Source organism: Rhinopithecus bieti, unplaced genomic scaffold (genome assembly GCF_001698545.2).
Source record: "Rhinopithecus bieti isolate Rb0 unplaced genomic scaffold, ASM169854v2 scaffold_1014, whole genome shotgun sequence".
NCBI lineage: Eukaryota > Metazoa > Chordata > Mammalia > Primates > Cercopithecidae > Rhinopithecus > Rhinopithecus bieti.
The window spans coordinates 2,049,272-2,073,145 of record NW_016803499.1 but is presented as its reverse complement, the minus strand read 5'-3'; the positions used below and the strand labels follow the sequence as shown (position 1 = coordinate 2,073,145).

At 43.1% G+C, this 23,874-nt stretch overlaps 1 protein-coding gene and 1 long non-coding RNA gene across 18 annotated transcripts in view; one reads left to right on the top strand and one right to left on the bottom strand.

The window, feature by feature from the left end:
* Positions 1-6,514, top strand: part of LOC108538597 (uncharacterized) — a 40,819-nt gene extending 34,305 nt beyond the window's left edge. Inside the window, exon 3 of the long non-coding RNA XR_001888128.1 lies at positions 6,040-6,514. This is a non-coding gene — a long non-coding RNA (uncharacterized LOC108538597). The remainder of the gene's footprint in view (positions 1-6,039) is intronic.
* PPP6R3 (protein phosphatase 6 regulatory subunit 3) overlaps positions 1-23,874 on the bottom strand; it is a 160,045-nt gene that overhangs the window by 66,412 nt on the left and 69,759 nt on the right. For 15 of the 17 annotated variants that reach the window (XM_017886714.1, XM_017886723.1, XM_017886738.1 and 12 more), the window contains 5 exons: positions 15,879-16,111; positions 9,776-9,962; positions 6,521-6,658; positions 3,565-3,630; positions 501-613 (listed from right to left, as the gene is read on the bottom strand). In XM_017886714.1, coding sequence (XP_017742203.1) covers positions 501-613; positions 3,565-3,630; positions 6,521-6,658; positions 9,776-9,962; positions 15,879-16,105 — 731 coding nt within the window. In that variant the 5' untranslated portion in view covers positions 16,106-16,111. Of the gene's footprint in view, positions 1-500; positions 614-3,564; positions 3,631-6,520; positions 6,659-9,775; positions 9,963-15,878; positions 16,112-17,225; positions 17,264-23,874 lie in introns of those variants that run through there. The other 2 variants (XM_017886693.1, XM_017886765.1) reach the window with 2 other exon arrangements.

The following is a 23,874-nucleotide window of genomic DNA, read 5'->3' as shown; positions in this document are numbered from 1 at the left end:
CTCTCACGAGGTCAGGAGATCGAGACCATCCTGGCTAACACGGTGAAACTCCGTCTCTACTAAAAAATACAAAAAACTAGCCGGGCGAGGTGGCGGGCGCCTGTAGTCCCAGCTACTCGGGAGGCTGAGGCAGGAGAATGGCGTAAACCCGGGAGGTGGAGCTTGCAGTGAGCTGAGATCCGGCCACTGCACTCCAGCCTGGGCGACAGAGCGAGACTCCGTCTCAAAAAAAACAAACAAACAAACAAACAAACAAACAAACAAAAAACAAAAAACAAATAATTGGAAAACTCAGTCTAGATATAAATGTCATTTATCTTCTTATCCTGCCAAACCTCTACTGAGATAAAAGAAGCAGAATTCTCTACCTTCTCACCCACCCAGGGTTATTTTCAAGAGACATGATTCCCACATAAGGAACACTTACCAATCACTCACAATGGTAACACATGGAACAGCATCATTATGAAAGAAGAACAAGAACAGAGTTTTACACATACTTTTCTAGAGTGGCAAGCAGGGGGTCGGGCTCTGTACTGTTCTGAATTTGTAACATCTGGTCTCTGCTCAGGCGAACAATTTCACAAAGTGATTGTGATGCATTTGAATGTCGCTAAAGGAAAAAAGTACAATTTTAACCATAAAACATGTTAGAAGTTAAATTTATCATTTAAAAATGAAAGGGAAAGTTATTTAAGAAATAACACAAATTAACACTGGCCATAAGCTTCAGTGAACAAAAGGTCAAGGCCAAGAGAGATCACATCATGAGTAATGTATTTTGTCACGCATTCAAATGAGCTTTACAATAGTGCACAGTACATTATTACTACGTGCAGGGAGATGTCATTAAGGTTCTGATGAGCAAAAATTTCTCAAATAGTTGGCAAAAAATACACAGATTGAGCATCCCAAATCCAAAATGCTCCAAAATTTGAAAAATGACAAAGGAAACACTCATTGGAACATTTCAGATTTCTAGGTCCAGGATGTGCAACCAGTATAATGCAAATACAGATATTCCAAAATCTGGAAAAAAAAACTGAAATCCAAAATACCTCCGGTTCCAAGCATTTCAGATAAGGGATACTCAACGTGTATCCCCAAAATACACTCTTATCAGCATAGAAGGATGCACATACTTTTTTTGGATTAAAAAAAAAAGTAAAAGTACGTCTGGGCACGATGGCTCACGCCTGTAATCCCAGCAATTTGGGAGGCTGAGGTAGGCGGATCACCTGAGGTCAGGAGTTCAAGACCAGCCTGACCAACATGGAGAAAGCCCATCTCTACTAAAAATACAAAATTAGCTGGGTGTGGTGGCGCATACCTGTAATCCCAGCTACTCGGGAGGTTGAGGCAGGAGACTGAATCGCTTGAACCCAGGAGGCAGAGATGGCAGTGAGCCGAGATGCCGCCACTGTACTCCAGCCTGGGCAACAAGAGCGAAACTCCGTCTCAAAAAAAAAAAAGTAAAAGCAAATACAGCTTTCTGGAGAATACCAATGGGTAAGAAATATTAAGCCTTCTCTCAGTGTATTGACCTTACAGAAAAAGCTCTAAAATCTCAGCACCCAAACACATTTTATTCTCTGGAATAAGAAACTCAGCATAACTCAAAGACTGAGCAATGTGCTCCCAATACAGGCAGAACACTCATATTCTAGAAGAGAGGAGAGCATAGATTAGGATATCCAAACCCACTGACTGGAATCAGGAGCCTAGCATTTCCTTGGTAAGTATCAACTGGCCAGTATAATTTTAACATGGAATTCATCACTTAATACAAAACAGAAGTATTAACAGGACTGTCCAAAAGCCAAAATTAACTTTCTTATAAGTCATGCAGAGAAGGTGCTGATGTCCACAATGCGGTGTCCTTCTCAAGAAATTTGCTGCAGAATTGGACTTCTCCATTATCTATTTCTCCTAGGCCCTTCCGACAGGCCCTACTGAGCAATCTTCTTCTTAGCCCATTGAGCAATCAAGTTCCTCTGCTCAAGAACACGAACCCAGTAAGGAGTAAGAAACTCCTCCCTGCCAACGGGGCAGGCCACACTCCTGTCATGGCTCTCCACGGCCTGCACAGGCCACATGTCACCACAGGGAAACCTGCTCCTAGAACCACACTCCCCTGCCCACAGGAGGAGGGCTTATCACCCCAGCTAGGTTGAGAGCACCTTCTAAGCAGGGGCTCCCACATTTCCAATCCATGTCTACACTGGACGTGTCCACAAATGTCAACTCTGCTGACAGTAACAACTACTGCAAGGGAGCATACCTTGCATTCTCCCAAAGAGGGACAATGGGGAAGTGACAGCCCCTTTAATAAAGTCCAGGTATCAAAAGTTTCTGAATGGATGAGAGTGAAAGGGTTTCGATCTACTATCACAGAAAATGTATCTTTGTGAGAGAGGAGCCTCCACTGCATGCCTCTTCCTGCAATGCTCCTCTGCAGTACTCGCTCCCCCATCTAACCTGCAACCTAGAGGCACACAAGGAGATCCCCCCAGCTTCAGGACAAACCTTGAATTGCCCTTAAACCAACTCCTTTGTAGATATTAGGTTGAATCATAGAGAACTGTCATGTCTGTAGGTAAAAATGGATGATTACTGCCAATTTTATACGGCTTGGCCTGATACTTCAGGTGGTAACTTTACAGATCTCTTCTAGAGACACACGCACCCACTGGTCCCAACAGGTATTCCCTCAGCACAGAGTTCAATCTGCAAACTCCAAATCTAGCTTCAATCCTATAGCCAAGTCAACCTTCAGCACCTAGGACAAAAGCCAAACCTGTCAGAACTTAACAGCCAGGGCCAGGACGTATAACAACAAAGTTACTGTAGGGGTTCAAAGGTGACCAACATGCCACTTCACTGCCTGCAAAGCTGTAACCAGACTGGATAAAACAAATGCAAATATGGTCACATCAACTGCTACAGATGGGTATAAAAATAAAAAGGAGGCCAGGCGCGGTGGCTCATGGCTGTAATCCCAGCACTTTGGGAGGGTGAGGCTGGTGGATCACAAGGTCAGGAGTTCAAGACCGGCCTGGCCAAGACGATGAAACCCTGGTCTCTACTAAAAATACAAAAATTAGCCGGGCGTGGTGGCGGGCACCTGTAATCCCAGCTACTCGGGAAGCTGAGGCAGAGAACTGCTTGAACCTGGGAGGTGGAGGTTGCAGTGAGCCGAGATCGCGCCACTGCATTCCAGCCTGGGTGACAGAGTGAGACTCCATCTCAAAGGGGAAAAAAAAAAAAAGAAAAAGGAGCATGAACAAAGGAGGTTTGTAACAAAAGCCAGCTAGTTCGGCATGAAATCCCGGCTCTAGAAAGGAGATGGTGCTATAACAAGGGCCTGCTGTTGTACATTTCTGGAAATTTTCTAGGTACTGGCAAAATGTAATATAGTTTAGAAAAGTATCAACTTTAAGAACAATAGATTGCTATTTTCCCTCTACGCTCTGATCATGTTCACATTTAATGTAAGTATGCTCTGTGCTCAATAAACAGTTCTTTTTTTTCTAATCAAGTTTACAGTCACACAAGTGAACTTACATCTTCTTCTTGCGATGGATGAACTATTTCCACAAGCCTCTGGATAATTTTCTCCTCATTTAACCACTGTAAAACACATTGTAGAAGTAATCATAGCAATGAGTGGCTCTTGTTCAAGCCCCAATGTAGATTAACATACTTGGAAATATCCATCACATTTTAAGTAGAATGTTACAGGTTTCTCTGGACTTTGAACACTACAGAAAATTAAAAGTCCCCCAAGGAAAATGCCAGTGAATATATTGTTTTAACAATGGCCAACAGTACCAACAACTCCCCAAATTACAATACCCCACACTAAAATTCTATACATCAGCTTCTTAGCCATAAGGTCACTCCAAGACATTTAGGACTAAAAGGGTTTGCAGGCTGGTTCTTAAGAGAGGACTGGGAGACTAAGAAGGATGGAATTTATACATTTTCTTTAAGAGCATGTTCACTCCAAGCTTCAGAAAGATTGAGAAGAGCAATATTTAGCACCAAGTCTCTGGGTTAAGAAAAACACAGGATGAACAAAAGGGACTTTTAGATTACAAAACCAAACCCACTGCAGGAAACGTGGGGGCCTGAGGAAGCACAGAGGCAGAGTTTATCCGCTTTGTCATGTGCTGGCAAAGAGCTATGGCCATCTCCTTTTAATCCATGTATGAAATGCTACAGTGAATGAAAACATGAAAGGGATCCAAATTCAGAAAAAATAAAGGAAAAATCATCTGGCTTAACATTAATGCCATAAGAAGCCGAAACACCATCATCAACAAGGCAGCTCACTATCTAGAAAATAGGGCTAAGGGAGACTAGGGTGGGCAGCAGGGGCAGAAATAAAACACAATTTGCTTAAGGAACAGAGAAGAAACCCTGACACTGTCTCTGGCTGCTCAATGAAAACACCAATTAATGGAAAATGTGAAGCTATTAGGTAGGCACCACAGAGGTAGAGGCCCAACTTTATATTTTAAGATCTGTTTTAAAATGTGCACACAAATTCTCCAAGAATCTTGTTAAAATGCATATTCTGATTCAGTAGGCCAAGGAAGAGACCTGAGATTACAGATTTCTAACAAGCTCACAAATGATGTCTGGGACCACTCTTTGAGCAATAATGTCCTGAAACAGAGGAGAGTAAACATCTGTGTGAGGGGCGGGGCATTCCTGACCACTACAGGAGAAACCAGGAAACTTTTCAGGCAGTGAACTCATCAGTCCCAGACCCCTACTGTTTCCACAGCTATTCATAGGAACCTACATTCCAAGCCCACTTCTGTAGTCATCCTCAACCATGGATGCACAAAATCAAAATAAGACATTTAGGGGTTTCTAACTAACCTTTCCCCGACCTACACCTTTATCAACCTCCTATCGCTCGCTCTCTCCACAAACACACTGATTCCTTTGGAAACCAGACAGGTCCTAAACTTCAACCCAGAAGCAACCAAAGGAATAAACTGGGTCCTGCAAACCATCCTGAATAAATCTCTCCCTATGATAATCCCAATATAAAGGTGACACCCTCCTCCTATCCTTAACAGTCTTTCCCAGAATCCTCAACCTCTTCTGAGAAAAGATACATCTACAAAGACACACCCAAAAGGACAGGTGTCCCAATTTAAGGTCCCTGCCAACAGACAAGTCCCAGGACATCCACTAGATACACCCAGCTGTTTACTCACAGTGATCACACTGCCTGGGTCACCAACAAACCCAGCCCTGACCCCATCACATAAATGCACACCTGGCACACCTCCCTACCTCAGTGGAACATGCCCTGCCCTGGGCACCACCTGAAAGACCTTCCTCCTCGTAGGCCCTCCTTTTAGTCCTTGAGTTCTTAAATAATAACTAGCATTTTCAACAAAACTCATTTCCAAAGAAATGAGTAAGTTCTAAGGTTGCAGGTTAGTATTAAAGACAGATAGACTGAAGCATGGTTCGCAAAGCTTCCGAGAAAGGAAAGAAAGGGAGAGGGACCAGGCGCAGTGGCTCACGCCTGTAATTCCAGCACTTTGGGAGGCCGAGGAGGGCGGATCACCTGAGATCAGGAGTTGGAGACCAGCCTGGCCTACATGGTGAAACCCTGTCTCTACTAAAAATACAAAAATTAGCCAGGTGTGGTGGCAGACACCTGTAATCCCAGCTACTCAGGAGACTGAAACAGGAGAACTGCTTGAACCTGGGAGGTGGAGGTTGCAGTGAGCTGAGATCATGCCACTGCACTCCAGCCTGGGTGACAGAGTGAGACTCCAACTCAAAAGAGAAAGGAAGAGGAGAAGACACAAAAGACAAGAAGAGAAGGCAGAGATGGGAGCCTGGGAGAAACCTTATTTTCAAGTTACTCATACCCTCCCCTCCTTCCCACCCAAATTCCACCTAAGACATCTATTCAGGAGGCATACATCCTAAAAATCACCATTTGTCTACATTTTAAAATATGTCCTTCTCAAAGTAAACTCTGTTCTCCTTATCCTTTGTTCCTAGGTACCCATGAGAAGAGAATTACTTCTGAAGCCTGAATCCCCGGATATATCTACACCTCTCCGTTTTGACCTTCAGAGGTCGCCCTGAAGAGTGTGGCCTCACAACATACTCATATGGGACTTAAGAGCTCCCAACCCTCTCATTTCTGCTTTTACCATCAGGACCAGATTTAAGACAAATGCTCAACCCATAATGTCTCGCCACCCCCATAAAAAGCAAACCAGCAAAAAAGAAAAAACACTCACAACAAAACATTCCACACACCTACGGATATGCTCATCTGAAATTCTAGCTCTGCAAAATCTGGATCTCTTCCTATCTTGGAACAACCTTTCTCCCCCACCCTGTTACCTGCTCCCCAGACAACTCTCTGCTACCAAGTACCCTAATCCCACGAAATCCCTCCCAGCACACAGCAGCCTGGTGGGCTCACATGCCAGCACCCTAACCCCAGTCAACAGCAGGTCAGAATTCTACTCACATTCAGTACATCTTGCCTGGGCTGTGGAGGTTCAATACATGTCAGGAGCCTGAGCAACAAATCCATGATAGCAGAAGTTCCTATGTGCTTTATAATAAGGTCTACAAAATCATGCTTCTTCTTTAAGAAATCCACAATCTAGAGAAGAACAGATCAGAAACTGAAAGACATGTAACTTGGAAACTATAAACTTTATCTTTTAAGTCCCAACCCCCACTCCTCCCAATTTTACCACTACTTTAGGTTGAGAAATGGCAAATCCTGAATTAGCAACAAGATATCAAATTGGAAAGCCTGGCTGATAGTTACAATACTCAAAAACCCCTTGGAAAAAAATCCCCTAAATTAGCACATGTCCATTAATACAAATACAACTTAACAAAATCTTTTATTTCTATTCACTTTCATTATTCATTCTCAAAAGAATGGGGATCAAAAATTTAATATGCCTATAAAGAGCAAGAGAATATACCATTTTACAGTTTATGAACATAAAGGAAGTCTGTTAAGATTCCGCACCAAAATGAATAATATTCAAAATCCTAATTGGACCCTAACAAGTATGAGAAAAAAATTTCAAAACACATATTTCTACTCCAGTCAAAGTAACTAACTCACCTGGCTACACAAACATTGCCTTGGATTTTGACTTCACCAATTCACTCCAATAGCTTAGCACAAGAAGGGCAGCTGGTGGAGAGGCAGAGAGCTACCCTGAAGGAATGTGAGAATAGCCACGGAAATCAGGCCCCTGTTGCTGGCCTCTTCTGCACTGGGAGACCAGGGAGATGACTCTGTCCCACGCATCCCCGTGTCCCATGCAGCCTCATTGCCTCTGCCTCTGTCCATGTGCACGTGTCATCTATTCCCAAACCCTCTGCGAGTCCCAGGGGGAGTGTGGCAGCTGCTATAACAGGATCTCACTGAAATTGCTCAAAAGCCCTGGGACGTGGAGGGGGGGGGGGTTGAATAACTCACTCCCACCCCCACACCCCATTAGAGATAAGGAAACCAAGGCTCAGAAGGTATCTTCCAGAGCTAAAAGGTGGCTGCCTGGGATTTAAACTTGGATTTGTATGCCACAAAAGCCACAATCTTTCCATTAGGCCACATGAAGTCTAATAGCCAGAGATGACAACTAAAACTGTTTCATACAATTAGGTATAAATACAGGATTAACCAACACACGCTGCTTCTCTAGACAATGAGGTCAAGCATTATGATATAAAACTTCAAGAAATGACATGACACATAAATAAGTCACTCACAATTGGGTCCCACAATAGTTTTTAAAAGGACAGTAGAGGAGAAAGGATGAAAAAAGTCACATGTGACCAAGTATTCCATAATTCAGTGCCAGAAACACCAGACCTGAAGCCCAAAGGAATAAACCCCAGCTAGTGTGGTGGACAGTACAGCACTGACAACAGGGACCTGTGGCCCAGATGACCCCACTGGGGTGCTGACTCATGCAGCACTGAAGATGCCCCACTACCTGACTTTCTGTTCCATGAGCTAACAAATGCCTTTACTGGTTAAGCCAGTTTAGTCTCAATTTTTGTCCTTACTTACAGTTGCAGAGATCCCTACTAATACTATCACATAACAGAAAACCTTTATTTACACTCCTAATTTGCAAAGGATAGAGAAATGCCAGGTTTAATCTTAACCCACAGCCACTGCATCCTCTTGCTATCATTCATACAGTCGTGACAGGGAAATGAAACAAGCAAAAGGCCGAGGGGCTCTTGTCTCAGAATGTAACTGGCAAGTACCATCATCTCTACACAAATAGAATGTCGGGTCGGACTCTGACGTCTAATACAAAATACTCAAGGCCCCATAAAGTTTTAAGTGTATTCTCTCTCTTTATGTGTACGCTGAAAATCGGGGCTTGCAAACTTGGGTCCCAACAGCACAGAAGGGAGGAGAAAAAGCACAATGAAGCATAACGTCTGGATAATGGCTGTAACATCCAGCCCTGAGAACTAACTGCCTGGTAATATGAGGGTGATAGGTTGGCTTCCACTCTCCTAAAACAGCCAGCAGTTCTTGTATTTCTAACTAGAAGGCAGAAAAAAAGAGACAAATCTACATTAGAGTAATCATGATTTGGGGATTATTACCAAAGTGAAAAGAATCTTATTTCCAATCAACTTAGGAATTTTATCCTAGTCCATTAAGTGAAAGAAAGAATGGTATCTCTTTCTAAAATAAAACATGTATCCACTTTACCTTGGCATAGGAGAGGACACACTGGGCCCAAAATAGCTCCAGTCCTTCCACAAGTGCTGATAGCAAGAATAGGTCACCCAGAGCCATTTTCTATCATGAAGGATGGCAGGACCAACTGGTTTGACCACTTTTACCCCGTATCATCACACCCATACTTGTTGCAATTCTGGCAAATCTGCTATAGTTTATACTTGAATATCTGAGGCTCTAGTTGTTCCCTGGGTGCCTATTTCCATAAAATGACTAAAATCTCCAGATAAGCAGATCCTTTTTCACAACAATATCCACTAAAGCAGAGGTTCTCAAATGTTAGCATGCATCAGAGTTAGCTGAAGGCTTGCTAAAACCCAGATTGCAGGGCCCACCCCTCAGAGTTTCTGATTCAGCAGGTGTGGAATAGGGCTCAAGAACTTACATTTCAGACAAAATTCTCTACTGAGGTGCTGCTGCTTCAGGGACCACACTTAAAGAACCAAGTGAAGTTTTTGTCAAACCACACTGGATATGAACAGCAGAGCTACAAATGTATACAGCAGTCTATACACTCAGATATCTCAAGCCTGACACTGGAGCAGTTTTGAGTAGAATCAAAACAGAATCACCATTAGTACAAACCAATCACCAATTAGATTTGTGGGAAAGGTTTTTGGTTTAAGCTTCATCTGTGATCATCAATGGGGGAAAAACAAAACAAAACAAAGCGATTGTTTGCTGACATATTCAACGGCTTAGTTATTGCACTTGCCATCCTAGTTAAGCCCTGTCTTCACAAATGGGTACCCAATATTCTCATCTTCTACCCACCTGTCAAAAGAGGAAACCAAAGTATGCTAACAAATTACATGAAATTTGAGATTATACCATATTAGAAATATTCATCAATGTATAAATAGTATGTGAGTGCTTAGAATGTTTAAGGTTTAAAATACGTTCTCTTAGAACTCTAAAGCAACAGTGACTGGGGGATCCCCTCAAGGGGATGATCAGCCTAATACTTACCTTTTGGAAAATCATATTTACCTGTTCTGGTTTTCTGCTGATAAGAATACTTAGCACCTTGCTGAAGAAACTGGCAAGTAGTGGGTTCAAAGGGGAATCGTTTAGGAGGAAGCTATATAATTTCATTAGCAAGGATTCATCTTCTCCCAGTCTATCATTCATCTGGGAGACATCAGAAGTGAGCAACTCACAAGATATATTTGGATACCTAGAAGAACAGGATACTTACATCATCATCTTTATTAACAGTTTAATTATATAAAGATAAACACAAATCAGAAAGGCTTCCCAAGATCTTGTGAGAACAGTAAAATCATTTACTGGGAATCAGGAAATCATTTCAATTCATTCTGTTCAACCAACCTCCAGACTAAAATAAATTTTCTACTATCTAAAAAATTGTTTTTAAACCAAGCTTTAATAAGAATACATTTTCCCTGAAGAAACTAGAGCACACCTAGTACTCTGGAGCCCAGGGAGGTCACGCTGAAGGGCCCGGGCCTTCTCCACAAGCAGCGAGAAAAGCGGCTGGAGGTGCAAGCCGTCGGGCTACAGCCTCCCTCTGGCACGGCAAGCAGCATAGCTTGAGGACAACTGTGGAGGACACTGGTTTCCAGGAAATTGCACTGCACACAGCACCTTGTAATGACTTAAGACACTCTGTAGGGACCTGGACCAGCCTTTATCTTTAGATGGGTTGCAAATGGTGCTACGAAGTTGTTTTCAGTCTATATTACATCTTAAGAGAGTAAGCATCCTACTATAATGAAGCAGGGAAAAGGACATCAGCCTAGGCTACCAAGGCAGGAAACAGTATACCAAAATAATGTAGTCCTAGCTATTCAGGAGGCTGAGATTAGAGGATCACTTGAGCCCACAAGTTCGAGGCTACAGTGAGCTGTTAACTGTTGCACTCCAGCCTGGACAAGAGTGAGACCTTGTGTCAAAACCAAAACAAAACAAAACTAGTGCTCTCCACATCAGCATTCCAGTATCTGGAGATTAGCACAGACACAAAGTCAGTCCACTGTCAGTCTTCACCATGTTCTCTCTCCTGTAGGATACAGGCCCACAGCTAAGAACATGACACCTGCTCTGGATAGACCCACACAGGCTCTTCTACAGATCCCATGGCTTTAGAAATGCCTGCACCCCCTAAAGCATGCTTGCCTCTGACAACCAGACCACTGACCCTCCGCAAACAGGCAGCAGGTCCATTTTCTCCTCTTACTCCTTCTACCACAATCTCGTGTCTGTTTTCACTAGTAACAACAGAGATGTTGAGCCTATCCAGACGATACTCTAGCTGACCCACGATTACTCTGCTCTTACACTCCTCCCTGCTAGACAGCCAGGACCCAGTGCCCCAACCAGTCATCAGGAGTGGCAAGCTCAGAGGCTGAGCAAGACAGGGAGATGGCAAAATAGCCAAACGTGGCTGCATGACAAAAGAAACCAGGGAAGACTGGGGTGGGAGGGACACATATAGGACACAGCTGGGGCATCCAAGGCAAGCAAGTGCTGCCTGCAGCAAGACCCTGGCACAAAAAGACCACTGGTGATGAACCAGAAAGCCACAGCACTTGACAGGCTCTGATGTGAGGCCTAAAGATAGAAGGGTATGAGAAGGTCCTGAAATGAGCCTTTGTATAAAGAAAACAGAAAAGGAAAAAAAAAACAGACCTGGCAGATGTATGGGTCTTGGGGAAGTAAAGTCTCTCTCAATTTACATAGCATGGGCTTCAAGATGCCAGAATATAAACCCCTGTAAAGTACCCATTATCCCAGGAGTGGGCTGATACAGTGGTTACAGGTGCAGCAACTAGAGTCACACTAGCTAAGTTCAACACCAGCCTCTGCCACTTACATGCTGTATAACCTTGGGCAAGTTACTTAACCTCTCTGGGCCTCAGTTTCCAAGTTAGTAAGATTAAGGACTATTGTCCTTATCTTATGGAGGAGAGGAGTAAAAAAGGCTGGGAAGAGGCCCTGGCATAAAGTAAAAAAGTGTTTAAAAAATGACAGCTGTTTTCATTCCTCTTTATTTTCACTATAAAATGGCAGAATGCTGCTAGGGTGGGTTGGGGAGATGCACTCACTCAACTGTCTTAATGTGGAAACTGCTGACAAATAGAGGATCAGTGAAAGGCAGTGGACTCCTGGCTGTGAATCAAATGCATGAGTGTTTTCTCCAAACTCTGACAGAGAAAGTCCAGATGAGCAACTTTAAAATTTGTTCACTTTTTCTAGGTGACTGGGTGGTATGACCTAACTCAAGAAGCATGCATAATGTTAGCCATTACACAAAAAGCTCAGAGTTCTGGCTCCACACAAGCTGGGGCTATTCTCCTTCTCTCCCTCCTTAACATTCAAGAAGCTTCTCAAGGCCGAGCACAGTGGCTCACACCAACAGTCCCAGTACTTTGGGAGGCCAAGACAGGTGGATCACCTGAGGTCAGGAGTTCAAGACCAGCCTGGCCAATATGGCAAAACCCCATCTCTACTAAAAACACAAACATTTACCAGGTATGGTGGTACATGCCTGTAGTCTCAGCTATTCAGGAGGCTGAGGCACAGGAAACACTTGAACCCGAGAGGCGGAGGTTGTAGCCAGCTGTGACTGTGCCACTGCACTCCAGCCTGGGCGACAGAGCAAGACTCTGCCTTTTAAAAAAAAAAAAAAAAAAAAAAAAAAGGGCAGCAGCTTCCCAAGCACCCGAAGATGCCTCCACTCCACCCTCTGCAAGGCCCCTCTTCCTCCATAGGCTCTGTCTGACCTCACTTCCTTTGCCTGAGAACACAGAGGAGGCAATCAGAAGGGATCCCAGCCCTACCACATCCCGACCTACACCTGGGTGCTTCCTCCCTGCTCCAGGGGAGCAGCCTGTGCTCCTGAGGTCATCCTGCATGTGTGCTCTGGACCACATTCCCCCACCCCCGCCCACCCAGCACAACGCATCACTCAGTGGCCTGCTCCCTCACACTGGCTGTGTTTCCTCTGTGCTGCAACATTCTCACAGGCCATCACTTCCATTTAGGAAAAAACAAAACCACACACCGCCCCTGACTCCACATCTGCCTCGACCTACCGCTTCCTTTCTGCTCCTGTTACAGGAAATCACTTGAAAGAATTGTCTCTGCTTGTCTCCAGGCTTTCACCCGGGCCCCTCTAAAGAACCTGCACTGATGGGGCCCATGATCTCCACGTTATAAACTGAGTGGTTTCTTATGAGCAGTACCCCTAACCCACTGTCCCCCTCTCCTTCCTGAAGCCAGACTTTCCCCTGGTTTCCAGGGTAGCAGCCCCCAGGTTCTCCTCTTGCATCCAGTCACTCATCCATCCCTCAGTGGAACCCTGGCCAGCCCACACTACCCATCTCCAGTTTCGGAAGCTTTCTTCTAGCTCCATCAGCTCCGCCGGCAATCTCATTCAGCCTCATGGCTTTACATGTCCTCTGTCCACCTGCTGCTAGGCCTCATCTCTGCCTCATATCTAACAGGCATTTCAAATGTGACAGGGCCAGACCCAAACTCCTGCCCTTTCCCTCTGCAATCTTTCTTCACTGCCATAAAGCCACTCCATCCTCTCAACTGCCCAGGCCAAAATCCTCATAGTCACTCTTGACACTTTATCTCCCATTCCATACCTAGAAGAAACCCCTTGAGTTCTAACTTCATCTAGTGCCTCCGGGAATCTGACTGCTTCTCACCAATCAGGTCCACTAAGATCTTATTATTCTCTGCTGATCACTGCAGTCAACTGTACTTCCACTTCTGTCCTCCTACAGTCCCTAACCACAGAGCAGGCACAGCACTCCTGGGAACAAAGTCAGACTATGGCACATACTTGCTCAAAACCCTCTGGTGGCTTCCCATCTTGTCCCAAGTATAGCAAGCATCCTAGCTGAGCCTACCAGGCCCTGTATGGCCTGTCTCTAGAGGTGCTCCAACTTCACCCCAACTCTCCCACCTTCCATTTTCCCTCATTCACAATGCTGCCCCTTCTATGGTTGCCCACGTGTTCTTGGGGTACACCACACACACGAGCACATTAGGGCTTCCATACTTGCTGTTCCCTCTGCCTGCATGTTCCTTAAGTACCCACTTGGCAACCCCCTTAATTCCTGCATGGATCTGACGAGATGGCACCATCTTAATTAGGCCTTCCCTAAGCTCCTCTGCCCACTCCACCACCTTCAGCATTCCCTGTCTCGTCATGCTCCATTTTTCTCCAAAGGTCTTACCTGACAAACTATTGGTGGGCTTTTCAGTCTGGTTTACCCCAATACAGCAATTACTCTATCATCCCAAAACTACACAATCCCAGTCTAAACTTCCTTAAATGACTGTAGTCAACCATAACCCTAAAACACTTTCAGATCCCAGCTGAAAAACTCCTCTATGCTCATCTAGCTGTGGCATCATCCAAGGTACATTACACACAGGCCAGAAGCATGGCAGAGTACTGCCCTATCCAACTCAAGTGGTGCTCCTTCAAAATGGTACCACGCAGAAGGCTGTGTTCAGAGGAGGCGCATTTGCTCTTGCAACCTCAAAGGCAAAAACACTGGCAAAGCAACACAATACAAGTGCCACACAGTTATAATGGGTGGGAGGGGCCACTACTTCTTTTGGAGAAAGTAAGCCCTTCATAGAAGGCATGCCTACTCTTCAGTGATTAAAACATTTCTAGCCTCACTCAGCATGTGAGGAAACAGACCCAAGAAGGATAAGCTCCCTGCCCAAGCTCTCAGAGATTGGAAGAGAAGAGGGTCATACTCCTCTGAAGGGGCTGATCCAAAACCTGTGCTCTCTGATGCCTATCACACCCCTCCTACAGGGATGAGCCCCAATTCAAGTAGCACCACCCATACGCTAGTTCACTGTGAAGGAAATTCCAAGTAGCAAAGTGTCTACCGTTTGGGGGATGAGAGCACACTAGCATGTCTGCCACGGCCTCCCGAGTTCAAGTGATTCTCCTGCCTCAGTCTCCTGAGTAGCTGGGATTACAGGCACCTGCCAACAGGCCCAGCTAATTTTTGTAGTTTTAGTAGACTCAGGGTTTCACCATGTTGGCCAGGTTGGTCTCCAACTACTGACCTCACGTGATCTACCCGCCTCAGCCTCCCACAGTGCTGGGATTACAGGCATGAGCCACCGCGTCCGGCCTTTCCTCCTCTTTTTTAAGACACTAATCTCTGAGTGAAGGCTTTCACTAAATGCTAGGTGTCAATGTTAATGGTTGGCAGAGAACATGGCATCTTTGAAGACCTAAGCCAGCAACTTGAAAGCGTTAACAAGTATTATTTCCCCAACAACACATTTCTCCCCAAGAAGGAAAAGATGTCTGAAAAGAAAGGGAAACTGAGGGAGAAATGGCAATAGAGACACTACTAAAAGCCTAATTCTTCCTATTCCATTAAGTTTATGTAATGCATCAATTTTTGTTTCTGAAGTTGCTCTATTTTCTGGGGGGAAAAGAGCCAAATATTTCAATAGGGTTGGATATGGAGAAATAATTAACTGTAACCACAATACTTTACATACCTATGGAGAGTTTCCAGGGATTTGTATAAAAAGTGGTAATAATGGATTCTCACTGTACTATCGTTCTCTTTGCAAGCAGATTAAACTAGCAGACAAAATCCACTGTAGTTACCCATGGTGTGACCAGCTACACTGATGTTCACTAATACCCATTCCTTTATTTTCAGCTGATAAACGGTCAGAATTTATTGTACAAGCAATGCCCTTTGTAACCCCAAGCTCTGACTTAGATTTGCTGTGGGATTTTGTGTAGTCACATAATGTCCATCTTCCTATTTGTAAAGTAAATATGTTAATCATCTTGCTATTTTTGAGACATTTGTCATCATTGTTTACAAAGCATGCTGCCTTTCCAGAAAACCTCTGAATGAAATTCAGAACACTCATTTTAAACTCTTGTGATTCCCTGGACTTACTGCTAGAATGGATTTTGTGCTCCACTGAGCCTGTCATTCTTGACTATCTTATCCTTCTGTAAATGGCGACAGTCACACTGGAGAATCCTTGAACAAGAGCTGTATATTCTACCCCCAATTCACTTTAGTCCCACTCTAGAGAGAAGATTGAATTGTCTTACTTGTATCTGATCTTTTCATCCATGTCTTGAGGTGGTTCTTCTATAATGAATGAGACTAAATCTTCGAGACATTCTGCTTTTAACAGAAACTCTATAAGTTTGCGGTTCTGAGCTTTACATTCCTGTAAAACATCTTCCTCATCCATTAACTCCTTCAGTGTTACATCTTCTCTTTCTAGAAGTGTGTCTATGTGGGATGATGAGTGAAGATCAAATTTCCAAAACATGCTGGTCTAAACAAAATGCAGAAAGTATTTCATAAAATTTCAACTTCACAAATTAATTTTCCATAATTCATATTTCAGTTCAGTTTTACAGTCTAAAATGCCAACTTGGCTCATATAAGTTAAATAAGCTTCACACTGAACCTATAAAATACTTTTTAATGCATAACTGGCAGAATTTTTTCCTTCTCAGAAAAGAAAAGATTTTAATTGATAAAAAATTTTGACTTGAAAATGCTCAAAGCTAATACTTGGGATGATTTTAACCTGCAAAAGTAATTCATCCATACTTTGTTAAGAAGTGATGCTGGGAAAAGAGAAAAGTCACTCTTTTCTTAAGGGTGAAGGACAGAATATCTTCAGCAACAAGTGATAAGCAGTGAGGCCTAAATATCTAGAAGGCTTCAGAAGACTAAAGAACTAAATAATCACTGCAAATTAGTACTTTCATAGTCAAAAGCCTGAAGAAATAAACTGGTAAAATCTGTGCCATTTTTAATATACTACTAAAAACTGAAAACTAATTATCAAGGAGTTAGAGAAACTGCTTCTCCTCTGTTTACTAGCAAAACACGACAATGAAACCCAATCACTACGTCACATACATATTCGTTCCTCAGCTTCATGCCTATCCTTCCTCAACAAGGAAAACAGAGTTTGTTACTTCAAATTATAGAGCTAAAAAAGGTACTTATTTGTTACAAACGGAAACATAAAACAGAGGGCTCACTACATGATCTAAAGGCTGCCATTCATGATGGGATGATCTCAAAAGCCGCTTTTGAGATACATGTCGGGATGATGGCATCACAGTAAAGACCTTAGTAGAAGACCATTCAAAGGCCTTTCCTGTCTGTCTAGATGCTCACTGCAGAATTCCTAAACCGGAGTTTGGTAATACATACTGACTCTCTGTAACCCCCCAACGAAACCTATGTATAAGCTGGAGCTTCACTACCCACTTAGTGAGGTGTCCCATTATCATTATCTCCAAAAAAGCATGACTATCCACATGCTATTTACAAGAGTCTAGGTAAAAGGAAGGAGGCCGCAAAGGATGGTAATCCATGCATAGCACATATACATGCATCTATGTATTTGGGCCGGGCACAGTGGCTCACACCTGTAATCCCGGCACTTTGGCAGGCACCAAGACGGGAGGATCACTTGAGGTTAGGAGTTCAAGATCGGCCTATGCAACATAGTGAGACTTCATGTCTGTAAGAAGAAAAAAAATTCAAAAAATTAGCCAGGCATTGTGGCACACTCCTATAGTACCAACTACTAAGGAGGCTGAGGCTGTAGTAAACCATGATTGTGCTACTATACTCCAGCAGGGCAACAGGGTGAGGACCCTGTCTCCATAAAAAAACAAAAAACAAAAAAACCCAACAAAAAAACCCACCCACATTAGATCAGGCAGGAATATATCCTGATTTTATGCTTTTATGAACATCTGCCTCAAAAAAAAATTTTTTTTTTAAATAGAGATCATAGAGGGCAAAATCACTGACACTGCTAGTATAAACACTGACCAATCCAGGAATAAAAGAAGGAAAACAAACTTTGTACCACGGCAGGTTACTCAAGGCTCTGTAAAAAGTAGATGCACTTCACAGGATAGGCAGTGAGATCAGTGAACATTTTACTCTTAAGTATATGAGCATATTATTTAAAATATAGGCAGAGTTTTTGTGTGAGACAGAGTCTTGTTCTGTCACCCAGGGTGGAGTGCAGTGGCATGATCTCAGCTCACTGCAACCTCTGCCTCCCCGGTTCAAGTAATCCCTACCTCAGCCTCCCAAGTAGCTAGGATTACAGCATGCCATCACACCCGGCTGATTTTTTTTTTTTTTTTTTTTTTTTTGTATCTTTAGTAGAGACAGGGTTTCATAACGTTGGCCAAGCTGGTCTCAAACTCCTAACCTCAAGTGATCTACCTGCCTCAGCCTCCCCAAGTGCTGGGATTACAGGCATGAGTTACTGTGTCCAGCCAAGCAGAGTTTTAATGAAGCTTTCAAAAGCTCCTTAAAAGAACAAGTTTTAAATAGGAATATTATAAAAAGTGAAGGGTGTTATAAAAGTCTTCCTTGTTTTTTAAAAAAAACCTTTAAATGCTTTAAAGGACACATGGCGACAAGCTCACATCAATTAGCAGCAACAGGACCAAGACATATTTAAGGATGGTAGCCATTGTGATGGCTGGACACAGCATCTTACAAGAGGAGTCGATGTGGAGGACTGACGTTCAGCACAAAGCTCTGTGGGATGACACAAAGCAGTGGCCCACAGTCAGCAGCAGGGCTGTCTTGTTCCTCTATTGGACTAGTCTAATAATTATGTCCAAATGACATCACAGACCATGCTAGAGAAGCACAACTCCTCGCACTGACAGCAGCCACTATGCTCCTAAGCTAACAGGACTTCTCTGCTCAAGACGAGGGGTGGGTAGGGGCATCCACAGAAGCCACCCAGTGGGCAATGTAACACATCTGCCAGTGAAGGAAATAAGAGCAAGCTACTTCTAACACAAATATTAAAGAAATAAGGGCAAAGATGACATACAAGTAACAGGAAAAGAACTTTGGGGAAAAGGTCAGTGGATATAAACCTTAGCAATAAATGCTTTTTGCGATTTTCAGACGAGTGGGAAATGGTAAACAAAATAACTTTATTATGCCGTTTTATACTAATACAACTAACAAGTAGAAAAAAAGACAAAAGTATAACAAAAGATAACTTCAATGGAAGAGGGAAAAAGTTGGGTTTCCATTCCCACAGAGGAAGAGAAGTGGTTCGCTGTCTGAGGGCATAGAATAACAACGCCAGCGCCACCCACCAATGCTTCCGGTGGAGTAATACAGCTCATGCACCTCTGTGTTCTTAAAAATCACAAAACCTTTTTTTAAAATATATTTTACTACTATTCCCCATACTTAGTATTAAAGGCAAAGTATGAAAAATACTAAGAAATAAATCAGAAAAAAAGTGAATCTGATATCAAGCACTTATTTTTAGCTAATAATAAACAGGGTATACATTCACCAATCAGGCGACAATCTATGTCTAAAAACTAGATAAAATGACACTTCTGAATTATGAATCAAGATACAACTTCTTTGCCTCAAGTAAAAACTGGCTTCCAAAATCTCAACCTTACTATAAAGGAAACTCATTAAATACTGAGTTTATAAAGAAGAGAGATAATTAGTTGTGATAAGTAAGAAGAGGTGTTGGCAAACCAAATCCAGCTCACAGCCTGCCAGCTATGAATGATTTTGACATTTTTTAAGGGTTGTTTTAAGAAAAAAAAAAAGAATATATGACAGAGGCCATCTGCAGCCCACAAAGTCTAAAATATTTACTACCTAGTCTTTCACAGAAAAGTGTAGTGTTCTTTCTTCCGGAGGAAATAAAAGTCCCACTAACACCCACTTTACTTTCTGCAGTCTCCTGAATCCACCCAACATCTACCCCACAGCCCTTGCACCCTGCCCAGTGAGGTGCTGACAGTCGCCCATCCCCATTCTCCCCTTCCTGGGGCACTCATCATGTAGGTGTGGCCACATGACAGAGTTTCCTCCATTGTGCCAGGAGCCATCAAACCTCCCATGGTCCTTCACCTGTATCTGGCTGAATGCTGAAGACCAAAAGACCCTGAGGGATTGCAGAACCAAAACATGGAACATGCCTTGGTCCCCAAATCACCACATGGAAGAAAGTCACCCACTGCTCTAAGTTCCTGCCAATGCTGTTCCAGTGAGCCAGAAGCAACCTTCCTGCAGCAGAGCCTGTGTGCTTGTGCAGCGTGGCCTAACTCATGAATCAGGTCCTCCAATTCCCCAGCCATGACTTTGTGGGTTTAGTACACTGATTTTAAACTTGAGATTTAAACACAAGAAAAGGAGTTATTTAGCAACTATCCTGGCTCACTACAACCTCTGCCTCCCGGACTCAGGTGATCCTCCCACCTCAGCCTCCAGAGTAGCTGAGCCTACAGCCCCGTGCCACCATACCTGGCTAATTTTTTTTGTAATTCTGTAGAGACACGGTCTCACTATGTTACTCATGCTGGTCTCAAGCAATCTCCTGGCCTTAAGCAATCGACCACCTCGGCCTCCCAAAGTGCTGGGACTACAGGTGTGAGCCACCACACTCAGCCAACTAATTCCTTTTGCTCCCCACTATTCGGAGTTAGAATAGCATTTTTCAGATAAGAACACTTTGAAATATACATCTTTGTACCGGACATACTACAAACTCAAAACCAAGATATATCCACAGCTAATTCCTTATGCAAAAATTATGTATTTTACCTTTTAGCCAAACAGCAAGCTGACTGGGAACAAATGGCACTGGTAAGTGAGTCGCCCCTGCTCGGCCTTCGCTCCTATTTGTACTCTTTCAAGCAGAAAGAAGCCACTCTGCTCAGCCTTCGCTTCTATTTGTACTCTTTCAAGTAGAAAGAGGCCAGGTATGAAATAACAGTTACAAAGTTCAACTGGCCAGAGCCCTGGGGTAAAATGGAGTCCTTTTAAAAATATAACTACTCTAAAATACGCAGAAAACCAAAAAGTCAGAACTTCAACAACTTCTTTTTAGTAAACATAAATATCCTTTAAAATTCACAACCTAAACTACACAGCCATGCAGTGAATAATGACGGGGATACAGATTGAGAAATCCTTCATCAGGTGACTTGGTCGCTGTGTGAACATCACAGAGTGACTTACACAAACCTACACAGTCTAGCCTACTACACACCTGGGCTATCTGGTATAGCCTATTGCTGCTAGGTTATAAACCTGCACAGCATGTTACTGTGTACTGAAACACAGAGGCAGTTGTGCCAATGATAAGTATTTGTGTATCTGAACAGACACTACCATGTTAAGATGTTGTTTAGCTGAAGTAGCAAAATCACCTTAAAGAATCCCCCCAAACTAATCATTCATATCAGTCATTAATTAGGTGACAGGAATTTTTCAGCCCCATTATAACCTTATGGGAGCACCGTCATATCTGCAGCACATGACTGTGCTTAAATAGGATTTAGGGATAATTTCTTCCACCAAAGTCAGTGGGGCAAAGAGTTTAGTAAAGCCAAACTACCCTCTTTCTTCAAAATCCTACAGTTTTTTTTGTAAGCTGGATTAAGTAGTTTGAAAATGGAGTTTTCTCCAGAAGGGCTAAGATTAAGAAAGCAGATCACTGGGGAGTCATCTGTTACTTGATGCCACAGAGGACAATGTCTGCTGTTCCCCACCTTCCTGTAACGTAAGACAAGTGAAAACTGCCACCTTATATACACAAAATAGGATCAAAGGATCCATTTGTTGAGTAAATCTATTCATCGCAGATCAACTACTTTACTTAATGACCCTCTAAAATTATTAAAATACCTTCATGATATCAAAGCCTTTCAAAATCTGAGGCCAAGTACCTTGAATTCAAAGTATTCAAGCAGTGGCATTCTCTGGAAAAAGGTGCCACCCTTTCTCTGACACAGGAACTAGGAACTGGTACAGTGGCTGAATTATTTACAAGAGGTAGAACAAGAACATCAGTCTATCTGTCAACTTTGCCAAGGCACTGCTAGTAGAATGCTAGTATATTCAATAAGGGTCCAATTATAATTTATGTGAACCACCTACAACCCTTTGTTTTCATCAAATATACAAATCCCCTCAACCTCTTTTAGGACTATTAAGAATCTTAACAGACCTGGATTCTAACACCAGCTCCACTATTGGCTAGCCCTGAGGCCTCAGGAAAGCTACTTCATCTCTAAGCCTCAGGATCCTTAGCAAATAAACAGGTTGTAGAGAGTCAATAAGAAAGACCCACAATAGCAGCTAGAACATACAGGCACCAACATACGCACACTCAGGCAAACAGAAGCTACTAGGGCAATGAATATACCCAACAATGAAATCAGTGAGCTTCAAAGTTTCCCAAACTTTCACAGGCACAGCAATGAATAGCCTAGTGCCTTGTCAAAATGCAGTCTTGGCTGGGCACGGTGGCTCACGTCTCTAATCTCAGCATTTTGGAAAGCCAAAATGGGCAGATCACTTGAGCCCAGGAGTTTGAGACCAGCCTGGGAAACAGGTGGCACACACCTGTGGTCCCAGCTACTCTGGAGGCTGAGGTGGGAGAATCACCTGAGACTGGGAGGTTGAGGCTGTAGTGAGCCATGATCATACCACTGCATACCGCCCTGAACAAGAATGAATAAAATTTGAAAAAATAAACAAACAAATAAATAAACAAATAAAACACAGTCTCAGATTCTGACTCAATAAAACAGGGCTCAGGCCTGAGATTCTGCATCTCTAGTCCTCAGCTGCTGCTGATGCCTGATTTTAAACCACTGTTGACAGCTGATAATTCATAAATGGAGGACTGTTTTAATCTACATCTTCACAAATTTAAATACATATATTCAAAATAACTATACAGTCATGAAAAACACAGGAAAGCATACTAGTGCAAACGGTACTGTGTTATTTATCTCAGAAACTCCCTCTGAAAAAGCTGGTATTAATGGGTTTTCATTCAACAAGACAGAGGCAGAACATAACATACCATAAAAACGACAAAAGATAAACTATTAGAACTCTGAAGAGAGGAACTACTGGTGATCCTACCCACAAATGAGCAGTCAGCTGTGGGGATGACAAGATCTTCAATGAATTTCAAACTCAAAATCTCCTACTAAAATGAACTTACTCTGCTTAAATTTGGCAACTTTGTATCCAAGAACAATAAACTGTACACTATCAACTGTGAAATAACTGTACCCAGGACTAGCTGGGCCCAGAGCAAAATGTTCAGAGATTCCGAAAAAGATTCAAAGATTATGATGCATTTCAAGACAGAATCCAAACAGCAGAGCATTAATCCAAGTGTTTCTGAGCCCTGTGAGACTGCACAGGTCCCACACCCATGAAACCAGCTCTGTCTATACCTTTTAATAACTGGTCCCACTGGAATCTTCAAGATAGCAACACCGAAGTGAATATCTGACATCATATGCCAGACTGGCAATAAACACGCAGAAGATATTTCTAGTAGAAGCTGCCGCTACCTAAACATATGGAGCACAAACAGAACAAAAATAGAAGCAGCTGCTTCCGCCCAACAAAACACACGGGAAAGACTTAAGACAACAAAATGTGTTATGACTTTTAATACTATATATTTAACACAACACTACGAAGAAAATATCTGACACACAAATTTCACACGATCTTATGCAAAGACATGCAAACACACATTGCCCAAGTTCTAATTCCTATACACCCCAAGTCTCCCTTCAGCACTCCCCTCTCCCACCACTATTAAAACTACTAGAACTACACAAGTTCTACCTGTCATCCAAGTCAGACCCATCTAACAGAAATAATAAACTTATGAGCCACACATTAAATGTTCTAGTAGTCACATCAAAAAGTAAAAGAGAAAAACAAATGATGATATTAAATTTAAAAGTATCTTTAACAGAATATATCCGGGCCAGGCGCGGTGGCTCAAGCCTGTAATCCCAGCACTTTGGGAGGCCGAGACAGGCGGATCACGAGGTCAGGAGATCGAGACCATCCTGGCTAACACAGTGAAACCCCGTCTCTACTAAAAAATACAAAAAGCTAGCCGGGCGAGGTGGCGGGCGCCTGTAGTCCCAGCTACTCGGGAGGCTGAGGCAGGAGAATGGCGTGAACCCGGGAGGCGGAGCTTGCAGTGAGCTGAGATCCGGCCACTGCACTCCAGCC